Here is an 18,974-nt window from a genome sequence, read left to right as displayed (position 1 = left end):
AGGAGCAGTGTTCGTCTTTTCTTCCATTCGTCTGTCCAAAGCGACGTTTAAAGGTTGAGATGAATGATTGCTATCATGGGATTTAAACTCGTGATTTTCAGTTCAATAGAATATCACTCCAACACCTGCACTAACAAACCACCTTCTGCCCTTTCCGAATAATTATGCAGATAGTTAGTACCTGTGTTTATAGGCACATCTGACAACCCCTCACGGCATATCAGACTGCGAAGGTACTAGTATCATTAAAAAAGAAGGAACTGACAATTTGAAAATGCCTTTGTAATTTGACATAATTCAAATGAATATAGTCAAGAAATATTACACTTGATCCTGTACATAATAATTGCTTTTGGAACCTGGCGGTTTGTTCAGCTTGAATATCCCAATAAAACTAGCAAATAAAAAATAAAGAGCTATCAACACAAACAAAATCGTTATATCCATCGTTCAAAAAAACGGATTAAGTAGGTAATTAGTCATAGCATAGCCGTAACATCCAGAGCACCCTGTAAATTAACACTTTTGGAATTGATGTGGTCAGGCGGATTGTATCAAATATCTTTCATATTTCTTTCTACTGACATGTTTTAAAGTCTCAAAATTATTAAAAAGTGTGTAGCTAATATTTTTATGTCTAGCCAATCAAGAACTATCTAACAAATTGTAGAGTTCTGTTAACCAATGACGAAAAAAATTTACAAATAAGTATAACAGAATAAAAGCGTAATTTTAATGTGTAGCGCAAGGTATTTAAATTATTTTTGATAAATTCATTTACATACTCTCAAAGTTATGAATTGAGTAACATAAAGATTTGTTCAATAACTAACCTAGGAAACTAACATTTCCTCACATGGGTGACAGACTAAAATAGATTTACTAGTTTCATTACAACTCAGTCATGCAAAGTTAAGAACTAAAATATAACTCTTATTATTGGGCTAGTTTATCACGAATTACTTAAAATCTAACTGGCAATATTACTGCTGCTGCCTGTAACTGATATAACTTCAAGTATCAAATAATAATAAATATATATAGTATGGAATAACACCTTTATTTCATATTATGAATGCTCATTATACAAGTTTTAGTTTGTCGTAAAGATTTTTATAGATATATTCAAGGAGCTGGTAACAAGATGTTTCGAAGTGCTCATGGAACAGAATAGATTGTTTACCCTCACACAATAAGGTTTGTAACCATTAGCAGTAATAAAGCCTAGCAGTAATAAAATGAATGCATTTCGTTAAAATGAAGAGATGAGCAAAACCATATTTTTTCATGGAAACAGGAATGCAGTCAAGTAGGGGGTTACGGCAATTGTCAGTAATTATGTAAAAAAAGAAGCAGGAAAACAATTTCAGCTAAAATAGACTTGTTATAACTCATAAAGTGAAGAGGATTGCTAAAATCAAATTCTTTTGGTGTAAAGGATGGAGAAGGAAAGGCGCTAGAGAATGTCATATTTAGAGATCTTACTGGTTGCAAGCATGAAAACAGCAGAAGAACTATGCACAAGAAGCAAGATTACCAGAGTCATGGTACTAATGTTTTTAATGCGACATGTTTGTTCATCAAATTAGCATAGTTAAACATCACTTCTACTTCTACGCTAGACACAACACAAATAACAAAAGGCCTTGCTTTACATTTGTCAACTTTTAATAAATATACTGCTGCGTAAAGTAGTCAGGCATGGTACAAAGGCAGATATTCTAATGACAGCAATTTGAGTATGGGCTTTTGTAATCAAGAAAGTTTGGCAAGTTAGTAACAATAGCTGGCCGGAGATTAATATAGTTCAAACCTTAAGATTGATGTAAAGCCATTACTGATACTTGTGCAAGAGTTTACATGTACTACATGTATACCTGTCTAAATTTTATTTAAGTAGTTGAAAGTGTATGTGGCCAGTCCTTTCAAAATGTGTATTGAAAGCACTTTCACGCATTTCTTTATGTTACATGGATTTGAGAACTACAATGCGCGTCGGGTTGCGATAACCCTGTTATTTTTTTTTTGCCTTACGATGTAGAACACGATTTTTGCCCTTTACATAGGAAGCATTTTTTGCTTTACGAAGTCAACAAAATTTTAATTTGAAATTCCAATTTGGCAGTTAGTGTGCTGATTACATCGGAATAACAAATATGCTGACATGCTATTCGCGGAAATCCCTGTAACAACGAACAAAAGAGATATGAAGCTCGTGCTCTGATAGATAGAGAGCGGGATAGCTGCGTTCTGATTGTTGTTTTCAAAGGAACAAACATCTAGCTGTCCAATACTTTCAACAATGTCTTCTCACCTCAACTCTTCTTCCGCACTGCTGAACTAGTCGATAGTAGCGTTCAAACAATTTTTTGGCAGCGCAAAACTTTTACGTGCTGCATTCAGCACAAATGCAACGTAAAAGTTTTGCTTGCTAAACGTAGCCTTAGGCCCAAAACTTGTTAACCATCTTTCATATATATATATACAATGAAGTATTAAGACCACAATAAACAAGACCACAACTACTATTAGCCTGAGACAGTAATTATCTTTATGGTGTTGCTTTGAAATTTCATTTACTATTAAGAATTTAAACCGTTTGTATATATTTTCTTGGAAGTATCAAGACCGCGTTAAAAAGGAATTACTATTAGCCTGAGACCGTTATTGATTATTTTTATGGTTTTGCTTTCTAAATTTTAACGAAAAAAAGCAAAAAGCTTTGGAGTTAGGTAACGAGAGAATTGATTGTTATTAATGTAAGTGATTCATTATTAATACGCTTTTGTGGACACTTTTCTACTATTCACTTGTTATTATGGGTTTATAAGATCAAATATAGTCAAAGTGGCGGTCATATAGAGGTGGCGTTCAAATAAAGGTGGCATTTAAATAGAGGTTTTACGGTAATTTCTTTAGTTTATTTAATGGCAAACCCATTATAAGTAAATAATTAAAATTCTGAAGATGGAAACACTATTTTAGCAGCTTGGAGTCCTAGGGATTTAAGTCTTAATGGGTTAGCAGACAAAGCTTTTCAAATCATTGCCAGATTATGGAGTAAAACTAGAGATACAAATGCCAACTACCTGTATTTAAGTAAGAATTTTTTATCGCAATGATCTTTATTTAGCAATGTCTTGCGTTGCAAATAAATTCAATTAAACTTGGACCGACCATAAAATTACGGAAAAAGCTATAGTATATGACTCTGAGAATTTAGGGACTTGAGCTTGATGTTACACAAAAATACGTAAGATATAGATGCGATGTGCCACATCGCATGACTTTAAATAGCAAGCCACTTCATGTGATGTAAAATGTAGAGTAAAAGAAGATTGCCATACAAAACTAAGATCATTTTAGTTATGAAGTTAAAGCATGCTTAATGTGAGTGATTTGAAGCAAAAAATTACTTCTGCCACCAGAAAGTGTAGCTTATGTTACCAACAAATAACAACCGAAGAATCATACAATATTTGGTAGACCTTGAATTAAACTGTTAAATGAAGGCCTAACATCGTCAATGAGAATCAAAATGTATGGGTTGTTGATAGTGGGCAGAAGATTTGAAGTAGGTATTATTTGTTAGGTAATTACAGGCAGCTTTCACATCAATAAACAGTTATTTCTATACCACAGTTTGGGTTATGTAGTTGCATAGATGTATTGAATAGATAAAAATTTTATAGAAAGTTTATTGCAATGACTGCATACCCTCAGTGTGAATAGTCAGGCTAACAAATTATTACAATGGGTTTTTTATATTTGATATGTTAGAAAAAAACAGCAATAGAAAACAATTAATTATATCATCTGTAAACTGCCATTATCAACCAAACTTATACATATTTGCATTAAAGAAAGTGACTGCTCTCAACAAACACTGTGGTGCACATATTTATGCCTAAACATTTTATCCAAAAAAAATTGTTTTACTCTTTTTATATAAAAGTTGTATTTTCAATGGTTAATATTTTTTCTGCTTCAGTTTCAGGTAATGATTCATGCCTCAATCTAGGTTAGTATTTGGCTATTCTTTTCGACTCACTAAATTATTATTTAAAATATATAATACATTAAAAATATTAATTAAGATCACATTATTTGCTCGAGGTAAGTCCAAAATAAAACATTTTGGCGTGAACAGGTAAATCTGATGCGTCTTTATCTGTTTAAAATAACGGCGCCTACAGAGGTGTGTAAGCTGGAACAATGATATACAGACCCCCCCCCCGACATGGGGGAGGCTGTATATCATTGGTTGAAACAACATTAGTATTCATTTCCTGATTCACATCTACTTGAATCATATTGAAAACTGCAATAACAAGTCAGACCAGATCAGTATCACGTAGCTCCGTTGGCTGAACCAGCCAGTTATAAAAAAAAAACAGTTATAAGAAGTCATACGGATTTTAGGGAAATAATTACCAATCTAATTGAATCAGCAATCACGATAAAGACTACCACAAAGTTGCTACGATGCAAATTATTAGAGCTGATTTGTTTTTTTAAATCGATTTTTTGTGGAATTAGGTACTGGGTTTTACATGAAACAGTCAACTTGATTTTGTACCTAACAAGACCGCCACGTTAAATAACTGCAAGACACCTCATTAATACATAACACAACATCGGTTTCAAATTATAGCTGGAGTTGTACGTCGAACAGCTGACGCGTCCAGCGGTGCAGACAATGGCTCGTTACACTACACATTAAGCTGCGATTTTATTATCAAAATAAACGGGCGGGTGGTTGCGTGCAGTAGTAAGCACTCAGAACAAGGTTTAATTGGACACCCTCAAACCTCTCTAGTATGAAAAGACAACTTCTAGCATTCACATTGTCGTCGGCGAGCTGGTGTAAAGGGAATATAACTCTTTAAATATTATACACTGGTCTCATCACCAGACATACGTTGACAGAAAATGTAAGTAGTTGCTTCTATGTGAATACTGGCATAGTTCAAATACTTCAAAAACATTGCCAGTCGGGTTTTATTTTTATACTTTAATTTAGTTGCCAACTCCAACTGTTCGTAGTTTGTCAATGTAGAAGTGAACAAGTTGAATTCGTCTTGTGACATCTCTCTTTTGGTCTTTAACAAATCCCAGCGGCGAGCGGACGTCTCAGGTTTAACTTCAGATGTAAACCAATCGACTGTGAGTTTTTGTGAATCAGCGTGCAAAGCAATATCGTGACAATGTGCCCAGCACTGAGTCATCAAGAATTGTATTCGTTGGTGATAGGTCTCTGTAAGTTTCCGCAAACTTTGCAGAAGGTCATTAATGAACAGATGTTTGAAACAATGAGCATCAGAAAATATTTTTAAATATCCATTTTTGTTATCAATTCTGTTTCCATGTCCCCAAAATATAATAGTTAAGATGTTAAGTTCTTTGGCATCCAGCAGCAACTTTGCTCTGTCCATAAATTCCTTGCACTTGACTAACTTTTCTACTGTATGTGCTTTTTTTAAGCCGTGTTCAAATATAAATACTTCAATCTCAGCTGCAAAAGTAAAACCTAAAATCATCTACTTCAATCAACGGTACCACATTGAACAAAATTGGGTACTAAATTATTACAGGTGATGCAATGCTGAAATAACCTCACCCAATAATTGACTATCTTCAACCTCATTTTCTGATGAATACATATGAAGTATTTCATTGCGACCATTCCTTGTGAAATCCAGTTTCATTCCATAGGAAATAGGTTCTTTTTCCGCATTCATGTCTAAACAAATTAGTTTGGAAAGCTTACAAGAAACTGGTGAAGCTGCCAGAAAAAGTGACATATTTGGGCAACTCTTTTCTTTGTTATAGTCCTAAAAAGCTTTGAATTAGGCAAGATCGATGTGAGGTCAAGTCCTATAAAAACACATTTGTTACTAACAAAGAATATTGACTTTTAAAATTTATCTTTTAAAATCAAATGGTTTTGAAAGTACAACCCAGTACATCAGAAAGGATTTAGCAAAAATGCATCTTACGAACAACTATGCGATTCGACTCTTATGGTTAAAAGAACCTCCTTAACTAACTGTAGTCTTGTTCGTGTTCATTTGATAGTTTACTAACCATATTGGTCAAATGCGAATAAGATATAAATAGCAAATAATCCTGCACAGACCAACGTAACTAAATATCACTAGCAAGCGGTATGTTGTGAGGTGATAAGCCCTGCTATAGCATTATCAACTAGAAAATACCTGGAAGGTGTAATGCTTACCGATATACAGTGGCAGTGGCGGCCAGCTTATTCACTTGCTATACCTACACACAATGGCAGCATATCAAGTCAAACTAGCTTGCTAATAAGGAATATCGTAGGACTATTGAGAACTCCTGCATCCCATAATACTATTGGCAAACAGCTTTAAGCTCTGTTACATCACTATCGGTAACTTGTTCAAGGATACAGACTTGCCAAAGTGGCATGCAATTAGCTCTATGAAAAAGCCCATGAAGCATTGATCAAAAATAACAATATTTATTGCGCACAGAGAAATTATATAGAACTACAGAAAGATAGCAACCATTTTCAAAACCGTCGCACATAGACCATAGCACCACATAGCTCAGCTTCCAAGCAGTTGAATAATTTGAGAAAAAGAAAATTAGATGGCGGATGAATTAATTGAATTCCTAAGCATTTTATGCACAAAAATTAGATATGGGATTCGAGATTAATAATTAGAATTGATACTAAAAGGGATTGACAGTCCATCAAATAGGAAGGAACTTGATAACAAGACAGAAAAGATGGCAGGCATGGCGACAGACTACGAGTGCAGGGCGTTTTGATAAGAGGATTGATAAAGCGAGATTACACCAGACAGTGAGATTATGGAGAAGTGTCAAACACCCATGATATGTAGAAAGTGCTGCCAATGCTCAATATCAAGGAACTAAAATATCATAAACGAAAAAGTGTTGCCTTAGACTATTAAAACAGGCAAACATTTCAATGTCATAGCGCAGAACCAAGGATCACGAACGAGTATAACAATTAATTACAATCTTAACAAGCACCATATAGAAAAGACAGGTGTTATTGCCAACAATCAATGTATGATGTAATGCTACTCTTGCAGGTGATTCTCTTTGTTAGCCTCGGGTATCGCTTTTAAAGCGTGTACCAAGTCTGTCATTATTTCTGTCTCCTTCTCTTCTATGAGTTTGAAAGTCCAGTTAAACAGCATGAAATGTGCAAAGAAGGTGTTTAAATGTCCATGCAGCTGCAAAAGAGAATGTGGAATAGATAAATTTTGCTATGACACAGTTTAATTTGCAAAATTTAAGGGTGCTACAACTAGAGTTATCCTACTACAACCGTAGTTTTCTATCAGTATCTGAGACATTGGAAAACAGCAAAATGGTCAGTGCATCTGCAAACCCAAATCAAGACATGTTTATCGCTTTGATACCGGTATTTTATCAAATGTGTAGCAATAGTTTAATCAAAGCATACAGCATTATCACTTTGAACTTAGCCACACCAATAGCAGTCATCACTTGATAATAACAGATCTCGTGATTTTGTCAATCATTTAAAATAATGCAATCAAACTCAAAACTAATCGAGCACAAGGGCTTTGAGGATAAACAGCAAGTGTTGCAATAATAAACACTTGAATGATTTATCATTGTATAAGTAACGGAAAGTTTACAGATGGAGATTTTACAGCCTCAAATAGTTTATTATAAAAAGCACAGGCGATGATTGCCAGCAATTCGTATAACTGTGATTTCTACCAGCCATATAACATATAGCTCTTTCTTATCAATGATTACCAGTGATATTTATAAGCACTGCCACATGAGTATATCCAACTGAGAAGTATATCGACCCATATATTAGCAGTACCACATGACCATTTTCCACTGACAAATATATAGATTTGCGTATAATTAATTTAAGAAATATTGTTTGAGATTAGGGATTTTTTTTACTCTAATATAATATTATAGTGGCCAACAGCCAGAGTGTACAAATATCTCTCACAAACACTTGAATGGCATGTCAGCTTCCGTAGCAGCATGTTAACTGTATGCTATGGCTTCAAATGGTCGAGTGTGACTGGGTCTCACAACGAGTATTGTTTATATGTATATACTAGCTGTGCCTCTCGGCATTGCCCGTTATTAAAAATCAGCTTATTAACAATGAGAAGTGATGAGATTTGCTTACCACTTGCTGGCAGGCAACTCTCCAGCAAGTGGCAGGCCATTGCCAAGTGGCCTGGCACATTGCCAATGGAAAATTCAACTAACCTAGTTAGTAAGCTTCTGCTGACGCAATGTCATTGCCGGTAGGCAATGACATTGCGTCAGCATTGTTGCCCAACTAGGCTATTCTAATAATAGCTATAGCCGGAATGCAGACAGACATATGACACACGGACATACTTTGAGAAATATATATATATAGAAAAATATTTACATATAATATATTACATACATACACATATGTACATGCATATATTATGTGCGTATCTGGGCCTGAGCTCACCTGCAGACTGAGCATGCGAGGGTAGTGTGCGTAATATATATGTGCTAGGACTTGAAACATGTATTTGTGTATCTTCTGAACTATTGATATAAAGTTGGATGGAAACTCTTCTCCTAAAACAAATATCAACAACCATTTTTTATGTAATATTAGCCTATAAAAAGCATAGCAGAATAACCTGACACTCTCAAGATGTATTCATGTATCATTCATGAGTGAGATCATTACAACCTTGAAGACAAAAAGTACAGAGACAATCGTATCACAGTCTACGGCCAATGTTCAGATCAACTTATGGTCTACGAGTGGTTCACACGGAGACCGTGGCTAAACTAACTGGATAGGAGGCTACTGAATCGCTAAGTAAAAATGACGCCAGAATAAATACTGACTGCAGCTTGGGTAGTAAATACTTGCCACAACACGAAGCAATTTTTAGTGTCTTACTTTTAAAAATAACTTAAAAAAATATAGCAGTTTTGTACATCAGCCCATAAGAACACAGTTTCTTATTCATGTGGTTTTGTTTCATGTTATTTGAATGCTATGAAACAGGCTTCACGCCTTTCTTTTTATTTTTAAAATCAAGACGACTAACGCGAGAGGCAGCGACGAAGAAAAAAGGGCACCGACTAACTAGAACCAGCCATACCCGAATTACCTTCGGGCATGGCTGATTCTAACAAATGAGCTACTCATAAATTTCCCATGACCTGCATGAAGCATTGAGCTACCTTTTGGCAAATGTTGGGCGTCATGGGTGACATGCCTTACCATATTTCCTCTGACCATAAAGCAGTATTGATATTTTCAATATTTATTTTATCGACGGAAAATCCAACGCATCAAACGTGATTAATCAAACACTAAACTGTCACACATGACATGGCAAACCACCTGTGGTCGTCCATGTCTGGAATGAGCTGATGTCGGGCACATAACTATCAAGTGATAATTGCGCCTAGTTAGTAGTAGTTAGCTTACACAAAGTACGTTTAATAAAAAACGCACAAGAAAAGCAAAAAAGGTATTGTGACGAAACAATGCCTTCTATAGTCCTAAAAACTTGGATACCTTAGTCAGGTGACAAAAGGCCTGACCATGTAACAGCAATATTTAATCCTGATACAAGCTTGTTGTGGTAAAACATCACTTGGTAGGCTACACTGAATGACTTGTAACGGTATTTTCTACACAGCAGCGATGTTATGGTGTGAATATGCTAAGATAATTGGGGATGGTCCATTTTTCTTAACATAGCGATAAAATCTCAATTCACACGTTTCTATTCTAGCAGATTTCTGTGAGATCCTTGATGTTGTTGATAATATCAATATAATAATCAAAAGAAATAAAATATATCATAATAAAGAAGTTGCATAAACTAATTCTAGAATAGACTAGATCAAGGTTGCCTCATATCACGCCGAGTAATTTTTAATATAGGACGCTCAGTTTTTAGCAATATTATGACTTTGTAAACAAAAGGATTGAAGATTAAAACTAAACCAAAAATATGAAAAACTATGAAATAAAAGATATATATATATATATATATAAGCCAAGGTAGTTCAGACTTCACCTAGTCCAAGTTAGAGTAAGTTACAGCTTCTCTCTATCAACAGCTTTATTTCTAAACATAGACAACTCCAAACTTCCATTTCCGTGTCTCTATAGCAAAGTAACCATAAAGTCTTTTTATTGAAAACTTTTTTATAAAATCTTTAAAAAAACTGACAAAAAAATTTTCTTTACATTTTTCTCCAATGCTTTTATTTTATTTCCGTATGTAATTAATCGTATCCAATTGTTAATGTATACATTAGTACACATACATTAATACATGGATACATTAACACATTAATGTAGTTGGATACATTAATACATTAATGTATCCAACTACATGATGGATTACAAAAACTTGCAGTAACTTTTCAATGAATTCTGAAAGTTGTAATTGGATACATTAATGTATTCAATTTTAACTTTCAGAATTCATTGAAAAGTTACTGCAAGTTTTTGATCTACAGAACGAATTACATAAATTGCAATGTACTCTTATGAAAATACTCCATTTGCTCGGTTTAACGGCGACTAATCCATCCTATGTTATATTGATTGGTAGGTTAAAGGTCCTACAAGCAGCTTCAAAGAAAGATTTTTGCTTCTATTATTTCATATCATATTTCAGTCTCTAACTTTTCTAAATATAACTATGTATGCATTTAAGCTATTTCTCAACAAACATAAGAATAACTGTAAAATAAGACACACAATCCTCTACTGCGCACACATAAAGCTTCCGTGTCGGCTGGTCTTTGTGTCACAAACCCCACGGAACAGCCACTGAACGAAGCGGTTGTTTCATTACGGATATATAAAATGACTGGTAGATTTTACTCACCGTGTTTAGTAGGAAACACCGAATGATCGCTGACTGTTTTGTGTATGTATGTAGTCACGTAGTCGATATACTGTGCAGCTGAACATTTACATTTCTTCCCTTTATCGTCGATCCACATGTAGTTGCTGCAGAAGATAGATGAGTCAGTAGATAGGATAATACGAACGAGTAGTATACATTTGCACAGTCACCGTGCCACTCAGGCAAGTTCCTTTACACCATGCGTGACAGACACCGATTTCCCACATAAATTATGCCTAAACTGCCAGTCCTTCCTTTCTACATGGTGACTCGCGCCAATAGTTTCAAGTATTTATGGAAACGTATCTCACACTGTCCTTCCTGTAGAGGATGCAGAAACTATGGGTCAACAGTAAAATCAATATGCCCTCTATAACCTAAAATCCTATAACCGAAATCAGTCATTTAGTCTCCAACACATTTTCCACACCAGGGTATGGTGTTTTAAGTTCTAGAGGCTAATAACTATCCAGCTAGCAGCCTATCAAGGAATATATAGTTCATGGTTAATTCTATTATTAATAGACTATAAGAAAATAGAGTGTAAGGTGGTGGTATGACCGTGAGAGCGCAAGGTGGTATCAGGCTATAATAAATGGCCAAAGTAGATAACCTCCAAAGGACTTTAATCCAATGATTCACAAACCAACCTTCCTAGATGCTAAACTAAGATAAGATATATAATAATCGTGAAAATTCAAAAAACTCTATTTTAGAAAACACTTGTATAGAATACATGTACTCGTACAGTGTATTCTATACAAGCATAGTCTAAAATAATGAGGTTATTATACATGTATATATCAGGTGTAAGAGAGTTCACATGTGTTTAAAATGCATGTTTCCACGAGACGATGCAATGTCAAAGTGTCATTCCTCAATGAACCCTGCGAGTAAGAAGAATGATCTGTCAATGCTCTTTAGTTGTTCAACGCCTGAGGTACAACAAAGAACAGCGTTTATTCGTGTCTTTTCACAGATCTCTATGCAATCCCATCACCCTAATATACCGATGAACTCTTCCTGATCAAAGACACCAAAATTACACCGAGCAACAAATCAGTTTTCAGATATATACCACTTCTCCAACGAGTCATTGACACCATAAACATTACGCCTATGAACATTCACAAAGCTTAGCTTGTCGATGCACCATTGAACAATTGCTTCAATGACACAATAGAATGACTCCGAAAGATTGTTGACATCCAGAGAAGTTGCTCAAAATATCCTCAAGGCCACCTGCATGTAATTGGTAAAATATATTGCACGAAGCAATACAAAAAATAGGGCTATCATCGAAGAAAAGGTAAAATCAAAGAGCAGTAGCACGAGAACAAGATAATCATTTCAATCAATGTAAGTCCACGCTTAAAGATAACCTTTCTAGGAATTGTTAATCTTTTGAAGGGTTACTTAAAAGCACATTTCTAACTTTCAAACTTCAATATGGTTGCGTGCCAAACGTACGGACAATTGCAAAACTAAATAATTGCCAAACATTGCACTGTCGTTAGCGAATCAGGTGATTTATAGATTTTTCCTTACAGTGATTCTTCATTGAGTAGTGAGCAGCCAAGGGAAATCAAATTGAAATTTCGTGACATTAAGGTTGATTATATTAACTATACGAATGGATTGTCATAATCAAATCAGATATTAGTTACAACCTTCTAAAGTCAGAAGGAAAATATGAAGAGCATATACTTTTGTAACAAAAGCCACTTTGGAAGATCAAAAAGAGGGAGGTAAAGAACGAACCATCAAAGCATAGCAGGGCAGATTGATATGTTTAGGGTATGGACAAAACTGCACTACTAACACTTTTGAGGCACATCCGTCAGGCCGCTCTCGAAAAATTTTAACCTATCATAACAAACTCTCAAATGAGATAAAACTCAGGTCAATATGGCTGAGCGCCGACATTTGACAAAGAGTGTTCTGCAAAAGCTTCATAGGCTGCACAGCTCAAAAGTGCAACCTCACTATTTCCCCATGATACTTTGCATGTGCTCATCATTTTTAATAGTACTCAAGATGGCTGCCTATTGAGCAGTATTAAGCAGGTTGGAGATTACACGGAATTTCAATAAGCCTCATCTATTTTTAATTTTACTAGTTGTGCGCAAGTGTGCCGAACAAATACATTTTGTTTTGTGCGCACATTACCCCTGATAAAAGCAAAGTTGTCTGTCCATCAACAACTTTTCGAATGATTTATAGGCATTGCCGCTGTCGCACCTCCTTGAAACAGCTTCCTACAACCTAGAAGAAATATAACAATGAGTACTTACACATTTCCTGGGGCAGTCATGGTAGGGCAGGTGCTAAAACTGCAGTCTGGGCAGATGATACCGACTAACGAGTTGAGCTGCTCAAAGAAGGATATAGCTACAAAAAATAACAACAAGAGGTGTATATATGTTTTATCTCTAGTCGATCTTCTCGTGCGATGAGCAACCTTTATGGTACCATAACACTAGACATGCGCCTTATTAAAAGATAAAAACTTAAATTTAAGTGGTAAGTTTGTTCATAATGGCACGCGTGCACTCGAGAGTCTAGCATGTGAATAACCATGCAGGTTCTTTGAGTGTCAATTCCTTTGAGTACCATGAAGAACTGAATAGCCCTTGATAAAACAGTGAGTAATTGACAGCTGGTTGCAGAAGAGCGACCCATCCCCCATCCAACTGTCAGGTATAGCACTCAATCAACTGATCTGATGGATTCAAAATTGTAATTTGAGGAAAAATCTGAGAGCAGGCCTTTTGACAGTTATCACTACTCACTGTGCCAAGCAAACCACTCCTCCCGGGGGAAGCCATAGGGTAAGGAAACCAACTCATCGAGGCTCGTTGGTAAATCTAAGTTGGGGATATGATGATGTATTGTTTCTCTGGTGAAATGTTCTTCCAGATAAAGTTTGGATGGTCCAGTAGGTGATGGACTAGCGATATCCTTATCTTTCCGCTTTGTACGCCTTTTAAATAGTTAAGAAATATGGTCAAGGATTGTATACCGACAAATTGTATACTCTAGAATATACTATTAAAACAATTTTAATTAATATAATTAATATTTAACCCAGGTACGGTCGTTCTCAAGTCAAATGTGATGTCTAGTAGGCAATCAGAATGGGGACTCTCACCAGAGTCCTTCCATGTACGCATCAGCACTTTTGCGGTAACTATTATGACATGTAAAGACAAATGGATAGTTTTTAGGAGCCTCTGCATTTGAATGAACGGAGCAGAATAAAGCATAGGCTGAACGGAGCAGAATAAAGCATAGGCAATGAATAGCCACTTCAAACTTAAGCCGCTGCATCCGTTACGTAGCACAAACTGACACTTGTAGTAACACCATCGAACAGGTGCTCTTTGCTATCTTTTTTTATATAACCTTACATGCAAGACTACAAGCTTCATCCCTATGTGCGTCGCAGTAGCAAGACTCTATTACATTACATATATGTACCGCATGAATTTAACCTGTAACTTGTTATGTAATAAAAGAGAGACATACAAGAACAATAAATGTGCATCGGCCGAACCTATGTCTTGGTGTGGAGTGATATGAGCCACTGCTTATGACAATGGAATTACTCAGCATGGTTCATGGTTTACCTATGATCATAAAAATGAAGACAGCAAGCGATACTTGCAAGAAAGTAACTTTATAACATGAAATACAGCAGCAAAAGACATCCGATTTCTCCCGCAAAACTTGAATAAGAATTGGTGAATGGACCCACGATTTCTGCAGCTTGACTGCAGGTATGTTCGAATACTGAGAGCTAGTCAGAGTGTCTACTAACTTACCTCAACTTCATCTTAGCGGGTTAATGACAGCTTTGCTAAAGACGTGCGAGGCGGAGACGCGCTGTATTCTCACTAACACATATTATAAGACAATTACCTCAGGTGTATTCTATGAATCTATTTATTCACACCAATAAAAACGCACTACCTTGAGAAATGATCCAATCAGGTGCATCTTAATAGGACACGGTTGAGAACTATTACAGACTTTTAATAAATTCAAGCAGTGTTTAAAATTGATAGAGAGAGAGAGATCTGTCAATGACCAGTGAGAAATTAAAGACTTGCCTAAATCGCACGGTTAATAGTAAGTCTATAGTAATCTCCACATTATAATGACTTATAGACAGCATGGGGTTAGAATAGTGAGATATTTTGAGATGATGGCCTACCTTGGTTTCCAATAGTCTACCCAATCCCACATATCTGTATTCCACAAAAGTTCGATCGAGACCTTCCTAGTTTACCTCACATTTAGACAATGATTATCAGTTCTATGTTTTGTTATTAGAATCAATAGCTCATTGCAACCAATCAGGCGATATGGTCTGACCACGCGGGATTGAATCGTGTTAACGTTAGTCATGTAACTCGCTGGCTGGGACTGGTTAAAGCATACAGTGGGCTGGCCTTATCACTGAATGGGATAGCTTAGCCAAATGTTGATGGGCTATTGGTTGACAATGGCTCGCTCGACCCTGGATGTGAATGAGCAAGATTATGCATTCGCCTATTCTTAGGCTACTCTGAACTTTAGCCAAAAATAATATGGAGAGTTCCGGTGGTTGAAGTAGTGAGAGCCCCCGGAACATAATAATAATGCATACTATACATAGAATATTCTAAGCTAATTTAGACAGCCAAGTGTACAGAGACTAGTGAGAACTGTTACAGTAGCCTTCTACTTAATATCCTGTCTTTTGCAATAACACATTATTATGCTAGAAGATATTTAAAGGCAAATTTTGCTGTCAACTCTCTTGAGAAAATAACAATACATGTTTTCTTACCACTAACAGTTTTCACTCTAACTTGTAAAGTATGGGTTGTTTCCTTTTTATAAGGAACAGCCAACAGTGATACACTCATTTCTTTTCAAGAACTATCTATTAGTCAGCAAGATTATGGGCGGACATTAGTAATAAGAAATCAATTGACCACTGCTACCGAAGAGATTTCAGAAATTCTGTACTGCTTGTTCAACAATCCTAGATAAAACTGAGCTTAAATAGCATTTCAAAAGGTGCAAGAATGATGTAAGATATTTTGAAATGATAGTGAAAACAGAAGGAGCCGAATTCTTTAGCAATAGGCAGATAAAGAAACTCGGTGGTTAACAAAGAGCTAGCAATAATACATCCATTACTTTACTATATCTTTACTAAAGGCAAAGTTCTATAGAAATGATGTGTAAGTAAATTAGTGCAGCTGTTCTTGGAAGCACACGCAGACCAACGCAAAAATGGCTCCAAGAGCAAATCGCAGTGAACAAAAATGAAGTCATCAGCCATGATCGTTTTCACAAATGCACGTGCTGCTGTTACACATATTTTAATGTTAAAATAAGCAAAATTAATAGCAACCACTCTATTGAACAACAATCTCTTTCCGAACTGATTAAAAATTGTTTAAAAAGACGTAGATGAATAGTATATCAGGGTAATAACGGTACATTTCCATCTAATGTTGAGCTATTTATCATGTATCAGACGTGATGAGTAACATTTGCATATTAGCTGACTCTAGACAAAGGGTTTGATTTCATTGTTTGAGTTAATGACTATCACTCAATTTGCAGCCAACCATTATCTCGCTATCATACTGTGGGATGTGCATGTTGTTGGAAATATTTAATAGTAAAATCAATTGCGTAGATGAGCTTTTTTAATGACTACTAAACAACTCATCATATATATCCAGCTGCCAAGTTTTTTGGTGATTCTTGCAATATTCATACAACAAAACAACCAATTTCAGTTTAACCAGAACACTTGATAGCGATCTACTGTGTAGATCGTACTAAAAGTAGATTTGTAAATCAAGAGCTTACTAGGGTTTATAAATCATGCCAGGGTTGCTTCAGCTAGACCTGCTAGACAGTGTCAGGTCATCAGACATTCAAACTTGCAGACATGAGATACAACAATAGTTGATAATTTGGTGCCAGCTGATTTCTATCTCTCACTAGGCTGCTTTATATAATATCGCTTAACATTCCTGTTGTGAGCAATTATAGGCCAATGATGCAACTATGGCCATTGTGTGAGAGGAAATGGAAGACAGCGTAGGTTAATAATACGCAGTGGCGGCTTATTGATTGTTTTAATACTGATTGCATGTCGGTTAGTGCCAGTCAAGCAAATAAGCTACTAGCAGAATCCCTTTAGGTCTTATCACTAGCAGGAAGAGGAAAATGTAAATATGAGTCATTTGAAACAAAGGATAAGTACTGTAATTCAATGCACAAACCTCATAATTCCTGACATCTTAATTTATAAATGTTTAGCTAAGCAGAAAAGCATTGAAATGTCATAATATACAAGCTCATCTTATTCTGGCAACTTGAGAGTTGCAAATGTTTCAGAAAAAAGCTCTGGCTGTGTTGCAGAACCTTTACACCGTTGTCTATGTAGATATACCGTACCCAGAAACCTGATAGATGAATATGTAATATAGTACGAAAATAATTGATTTCTGAAATTGGGAGCAATACAATATACACCATAAGAAACTTAATTACCATCTTTACAGCCATTAGATTAAATTGCTAAAAAGGAAAATAAGTTATAAAAAAGGTATAATGACAAGACTTACGGTTACCGATATATCCATAAACACATAATATAGTTATGCTGAAAAAACATTTAAATAGCGATTTAGCAAATGCTTAGTATGAGAAAATAGTATCAGTAAATACTTACGGAAATGGTAGACAAACATGGTTCTCCATACAATTAAAAAATAAAGTGACTAACTGCGGACAACTATAGCACACAAATTGTGCATTCACTGCACTTATGTTAGCTGTGATGCAAGTTTCTTTCCAGTAACAAAACTTCTTGTTGTTACCGACTGACAGTAGCAAATCCAAATAGTTGGCGGATTATTTTACGTGCAAAACAGTATGATTGAGAAGTTGGTTTGTTGTTCAGCATAGTATTAGATATATGCAATTTTCGGTTTATAGACTAGAACTTTTTAAAAATTTATATTCCTAATAAAACTACAATAAAAGCAGCTCAAATACCTTTTATGTTTGATAGCTGGTCTAAATATTAGCAATTAAAAAGTCCTCTTTGTCTAAACTCCAAAGATATAAGCGTTCATTATCTATATAATATAAACAACAAAGCTAGTAAAGGTACTGAAATTCCCCTGCGCTAGCAATGGAGTTGTGTCGTCTTGTTGAACGTCTTTCAATGAGATTGGTTTTGGCCAAGTTGAAATAGATTGCAGCATTCAAATATTCGCATACGTTGTATTTTTCTACCACAATAGTTCATATTGCAACATAAAATTAAAATATGAATCTTTGCTGCAACTAAAATGCATAAAGTTACTGGGTTTTTCAATGCCTTTTACGACAATTGTAATCTTTTTATGCGACCATCCGCATTCATTCTTATTCAGCACCATGCAAATGCGATTTGATTTCATCATAGAACCTGTTGAGTGCGAACAATCGCGTTTCATTCGGCAAGGCATTGCAAGAACTTACTAAAATAGTAAACAGACTTAATTTGTCTAAGAGGAAAACCTAAATCGTTCAATTTTAATATCGTAACGCAGCAAATTTGAGGCTTCGTTGAGATTACTTGATAAATGTAAATTCACTCGATGCAAGTAATTTTAGATACTAACTACAATGGCCATACCCCATAAGCCAATCCATACTGTCACGAAAGTATTCTTCAAGCTTCTCCAGGTTGCAAAGTGTAATAAAGTTCCTAGTGGGACATACTCGTTCTATAGATCCTTTTTCTACAACAGCAAATAATCACGCAGTTTTTCTTTAGCCATAATTCGTAGACTGAGCTTCTTCGACATTCGCAAGAAAAACCGTTGTACAATATTGCTTGTCGTCAATAATTACGCGTGCCAAGTAATTATCTCGCGTACTTCAACTTAGGGATTATCTGTTCTCGCAAATGGATATCATGAGAAAATAACCCCCAAATATATATATATATACATGTACTTTCAA

At 35.5% G+C, this 18,974-nt stretch overlaps 1 protein-coding gene across 3 annotated transcripts; it reads right to left on the bottom strand.

Annotated features, from left to right (window-relative positions):
• Positions 1-6,478: 6,478 nt before the first annotated feature.
• Positions 6,479-18,786, bottom strand: LOC137404282 (MOB kinase activator 2-like). Of its 3 annotated transcripts, none has more exons than XM_068090475.1 (6): positions 18,646-18,786; positions 13,739-13,929; positions 13,241-13,337; positions 10,926-11,050; positions 8,522-8,634; positions 6,479-7,247 (listed from the first exon to the last, which is right to left on the bottom strand). In XM_068090475.1, exons 1-6 carry the CDS (start codon positions 18,660-18,662, stop codon positions 7,092-7,094), a joined length of 699 nt encoding a protein of 232 aa, XP_067946576.1. In that variant the 5' UTR covers positions 18,663-18,786; the 3' UTR covers positions 6,479-7,091. The 3 variants fall into 3 exon arrangements, with proteins under 3 accessions (XP_067946576.1, XP_067946569.1, XP_067946585.1); XM_068090468.1 differs by lacking the exon at positions 18,646-18,786 and adding an exon at positions 15,163-15,261; XM_068090484.1 differs by lacking the exon at positions 18,646-18,786 and adding an exon at positions 14,771-14,825.
• Between the last annotated feature and the right edge of the window lie 188 nt (positions 18,787-18,974).

Source organism: Watersipora subatra, chromosome 1 (assembly GCF_963576615.1).
Source record: "Watersipora subatra chromosome 1, tzWatSuba1.1, whole genome shotgun sequence".
Classification (NCBI taxonomy): Eukaryota; Metazoa; Bryozoa; class Gymnolaemata; order Cheilostomatida; family Watersiporidae; genus Watersipora; species Watersipora subatra.
Note: the sequence above shows the minus strand (reverse complement) of the source record. Positions and strands in the feature narration are given on the sequence as shown.